This window comes from Copidosoma floridanum, unplaced genomic scaffold (genome assembly GCF_036245765.1).
Source record: "Copidosoma floridanum isolate Cflo_tuat_1 unplaced genomic scaffold, Cflo_Japanese_pri ptg000019l, whole genome shotgun sequence".
Classification (NCBI taxonomy): domain Eukaryota; kingdom Metazoa; phylum Arthropoda; class Insecta; order Hymenoptera; family Encyrtidae; genus Copidosoma; species Copidosoma floridanum.
The window spans coordinates 1,532,591-1,537,519 of record NW_028321896.1 but is presented as its reverse complement, the minus strand read 5'-3'; the positions used below and the strand labels follow the sequence as shown (position 1 = coordinate 1,537,519).

At 34.0% G+C, this 4,929-nt stretch overlaps 1 protein-coding gene across 1 annotated transcript; it reads right to left on the bottom strand.

Moving 5' to 3' along the window:
* Positions 1-2,211: 2,211 nt before the first annotated feature.
* Positions 2,212-3,837, bottom strand: LOC106636912 (royal jelly protein-like protein). Its single transcript, XM_014349461.2, has 5 exons — positions 3,648-3,837; positions 3,324-3,496; positions 3,022-3,234; positions 2,522-2,947; positions 2,212-2,445 (listed from the first exon to the last, which is right to left on the bottom strand). Exons 1-5 carry the CDS (start codon positions 3,835-3,837, stop codon positions 2,212-2,214), a joined length of 1,236 nt encoding a protein of 411 aa, XP_014204947.2.
* Between the last annotated feature and the right edge of the window lie 1,092 nt (positions 3,838-4,929).

Below are 4,929 nucleotides of genomic sequence, written 5' to 3'. Positions count from 1 at the left end.
ATACAATTTCACAGTATATTTCTAATAAACAGTACTCTTTCCAACGAAGTTGGTACTCAAGTTAAATTTGTTACACCATATATACAATAGTGCTCTTTACTTCTAAGCTCTCCCTTCTCACTGAGAGGAAAATGGAATGACACTACTTCCCTGTCTCTCACTCTTCCTTTATGTTTTTGATAAAGCGCATAAAGCTCAATTTCCGCTGGTGAGACGTGAAAGGAGGAAAACAGAGTTTCTTTTGAAGATAGAAGGGCCAAAAGGAGAGACGAGAGCAACCTGACAAAGAAAATGGGCGGAGGGAAGATTGTTGGAGAGGAATAGAGCTAGCTTCGTGAAAAACAAGATTGGGTAGAGGGAAGTTGCCGCTAGAACGGGAATAAGATTGTCGTTGTTGTAAATAAGCCTGAAGAGTGAAGTTCCCTACGCTCGTGAGATGTCACGCTAACCTTGTTAAACGTGGTTTGCAGGGTAGGTTTCATTAATTAATTTGTTTTGAGGGTGTGTTACACTGTAGTGGATTTTCATAGTACCGTGACAGGATTCAAGAAGATCCTTGGGCTTACATTGATTATCATCTCTTTGTGATGTGGAGGAGAAGGAGGAGGAAAACGTACGTAGACAATAGACCCTGACTTTTAAAATCTCTTATCTACTTGAAAAGTCCTTTAGTCTATTTCACTGGCAGGTCAACACGGTAAGTAACTGAATAACTTTGTTGAATTTCAAAAGTCATTCAATGACTTTGAAATACTTTTGAAATCATGTAATGATTTTAAATGGCTTGTTAAGTAATTTTCAGTAATTACGGAAATCATTCGATGACTTTTGATAACTTTAAAAGTCATTCAATGACATTCGGTGATTTTCAAGCTTTTTACCGACATCAAGCGACTTTTTATGACTTTTGGATTCAAGTGCTTCAAGCTCTCACGCTTAGGACGCCAAAGTCATGTAAAGTTGTTTCATTTTGTCAAAAGATTTTTAATTAATTAAAAGTTGTCAAGCTAATTCTAAATATATTTCAAAGTTATTTAGGGGTGTTGTAAGATAAGCAAGGTACACTATTAAGAAAATAGGCAGATAAGAAAACGATGTCACCAAGTGCAACGGAAGAACTTTCTCATGGGCTGGATTTCTGTGTACGACTGCTGGCAACAGTTCTCGTGCATGGACAGTTTGTTAGTTATTATGCTTCGAGCTCTGCTTACTCCAATTTTCTTAGCTTTAACATTTATACAAAGCTACGCGAAGAGAAACAGCATAAAATGATATTAGTTGCACAGTCGACCCACATCTACGATTACCCTCTCCTCGAGAATCTAAGGTGTTGGTGTATCCGAAAGAAAGAGAAAATCTAGAGAGAGTGAGAGAAGGGAGTCCCCATAGGGAGATGGGGAATGAGGAGGTGCGAAAGGTCAGGAAGAAGAAAGGTGCGAGCCACTGTTGCTCTCATTGCTGCCGTGTCGTTGGATTAGGACTGAAATTGTTATTACTACTGTTGTTGCTACTGTCCTCTGTATCCAGCTCCTGCGTTCTTTGCTTAGCTCACTCTCTGGTGCGTCCCGTCGTTTTCTCTTACTTGTTAACTCCGAATCTCCTTTATCGCTTATCTTGAGCTAGTCTCCTCTAACGTTGTATATTCTGCTTCTCCTTTACTCGTTGTTCGATTCAACTACTATGCATTTTTCACTGTATCTATGTCGGTGTATTTGCGATGATTGGACAGAGGGTTGGACGTTATCCAATAAAATAAAGAAAATTATATCTTTAAAACGATAGTAACTTTTTCCATTCCAATATCAGTTTAAAAACATGCTATGTTTAACAACAATAAAGATGATTAAAGGTATTGGAATATTTGTAAATAAAGTCAGTGATCGGTGATTGAAAGTTGATGGTCAGATGGACGAATTAATGGAGAATTTCAAAAAAGCATATTACAAAAAATATCAATAACTGACTACCGTTCGATGGATTGAAGACAAGTTCGGGAAAACAGTAAGGGTACTGATAAAGGGGTGAGTATGGAATAACTGGATTTTTAGCCAATAATATGAAGGAATGGCTGTACATTTGATTATGAATTTTCCAATTTAAAATGACGAATGATTTTAATAATCATAAATATGATACATATAAAAAAAAAATACTTTCACATCATAAACATTTGTTACAAATCTTTAACAACCAACGAATCGAGACGTACAGCTACCAAATCGCTTTTTTCTGATAGTATTTGTCACACACAGTTCCTTTGACAAGATCTTGAATAGGAGCTGTCATAACCCGGTAGTTCGTTTCGTTTGGATTCATACTTGTCGTGAGATAATTTTGAAATCTGTTCGACAGCATAAGTAAGTACTCGTTTATCGGATAGCTTTGCTTTTTGACTTTCATACCACTTACAAACTGTAACCTCTCGGTATCCCTTAATGGTATAGCCTAAATAAAATATGTTCATTATTCAGTAAATAAACGTAAATAAGTAAAGAAAAAACATGAAATGTAAGATTCTTACCAAATTTTCAGATGTTATGGGTCTTACAGGATTCCAGCAACCAATCGCAACTTCTTTGGTGAGACTGTAAAACAGCGTGCCATCGGAAGAAATGACCATGGTAACAGACTGGCTCGGTAGAATGTCAATAGCTGCGACGTAATTCACGGAAGAACCCTTCAAACTTCGTTTTAAGTCTGTCGTACTAGCGGCATATATACACGTGGAAGCCAGCGGTCGGAAATACAAAATACGATTTCCTGCGTTGTTCCATGTTTTTGGCGACAAAGCCATTCCTAAAATACCGTCTTCTAATTCGAATTCGGTACCGGTTATATTCATTTTAGCGTATTTTGCATCAGGTGAAAAAACTCTATCGTTCAGACGAACTACTTTATGGTTGTTCCAAACTAGCAAACCGTGTCCTTCGACGTCTGCCATGTATATCTAAAATGGACACGATTTTCATGATTTTATTATCACGCCAATAAATATTTAACTTTTCCATCACTTTATATTACCGTTACATCCTCACAATTTGGACCTTCAGTTTCCACGATTGGATTCACTAACAACCCTTCTCCTTTTTTATTTTGAGCAACTTCATTACTTAATTCTTCCCAAAAGACCAATTTGTCATGCTTTAAATCAAATGCCAGTAATTTAGGCTGGCAAACTTTTTTAGTGTTTATTGATCCTGTATCGAGTACCCATAATCTGTTGCACTGATCCGTCTGTATTTATTATGCCAATTACATTAATATCGATGAAAAATTATGATAAGAAAAAATTAGCATATGAAAGATTTTTTCATTATACTTACGGCAACTCTAAAAACGTTGATAATACCATCGCAAGGATTAACTGTGTTGTACCAAGACCAATCGGGATAAGGTTTTAAAAGTGGTCCTGATTCTTTATTTGATTTTGAGGTAACGGTGTGTAAAGAAGCTGGAACACCTTTGGATCTTACCGTTGTAATAAATGTTCGTCCATCTATAATCACCAAATATCCTCTTAATAAGTACAGAAACTGAAACATTGTAGTAGGGTAAAAAATTGTTTGCAAAATTTTCTGTTTCTTATCATGTAATTACAAACAATTTTTTTTTCAACTATCGAAACACTGTTTACAATGATTACTTACCGTCTACTCGCTCCACATCTATAGGAATAATAGCACTTGGATCGTAAAGGCCGTTCTCAATGTACCAATTTTTTTGAACTTGAGAATCCCAATCAAAATCTATGTATTTCCATTCATATTCTGTTTTCAACGGTGATTTGGCAGCATTCGTTACACTTAAAAAAGCTAAGGCCCATACGAGGATGCACATGTTTATCTTGGCTTATTATCGGCTAAGACAACTACTTTAAAACTCTTTTGACGCGTGGCTTATATATCATTTATGTTCCCAAAGTACACAAGCACTGTAATGAAATAATTAAAGAGATTCACATTCAGTGTAATTTAATTAAACACGATAAACAAGCGTCAAGTCATAACAGATTGCCCGACAAAAGAACAATATAAGATTGTTGATAAAAATGACTTTCAACGTAGTAGATCAAACATTTAAATTACCTCCATTTCCCTTACAAAATATTGATAACCATAGTATTCAAATTTATTTAATCAATGATCAATCGACTATCTAGAATAAAGTTTCATTTATCAAATTTATTTAGACTATTATATATTATATCAATCATTAAAATTCGACTAGTCTTGAAATTAGAATTTCTCCTGCTAAAATCTTTTTGGTCCGTCAAGGAGATTATCAAAAATTTTTAGACACACATTTTTTACACGGGTAAAAAATTACGGACACACAGTAAATAATATTTTTGGAGTACGGTGCCAATCACGTCACAAAGTGATAAAGTGTATGAGTTTTATGAATTTCTGACGTCAGTACCTGGCACTCCAGAACTATTGTGTATTAAAAATTTTTATTCATATAGTTAAAAAAAACTTGTCCAACAATTCTTGATGATTTACTTAACGGACTAAATCAATTTTTTCGTAAGAAATACTAATTGGTTATATCCATAGGAAAGATGAAAACAAAATGTTCCGTAAACGTATTCTCACAAAACAGTGTAAAATTTAAAAATGTTTTATAATTTAATATTTATTAAGTGCATTCGTTATTTAACAAAAGTCAACAATTTTATCTTATAAAGTCTTTGTTGACATTATAAATTAATATTAGTTTTTTTTTTTTTTTTTTTTTTGATGATTTAAAATTATTTTCCGGTTTCTTAAGTAATGAAAACACACAAAAAAAATTATAATTGCATTTATCGATTGACTTGTTAAACTGAATTCAATTGAACAGTATCATTATCATAAAAGATGTCTGGAAGACCATGTCGTACTCAATAGTTATATAATGTATAATAAAATAATAATAAAAAAAATGTTT

Coding starts and splice junctions, on each gene's coding strand:
- LOC106636912 (XM_014349461.2), bottom strand. CDS start 3,837: ATGTGCATCCTCGTATGGGCCTTAGCTTTTTTAAGTGTAACGAATGCT. Junction 3,497..3,647: donor AGATGTGGAGCGAGTAGACG/GTAAGTAATCAT, acceptor TGGTGATTATAG/ATGGACGAACATTTATTACA. Junction 2,948..3,021: donor CAAATTGTGAGGATGTAACG/GTAATATAAAGT, acceptor TGTCCATTTTAG/ATATACATGGCAGACGTCGA.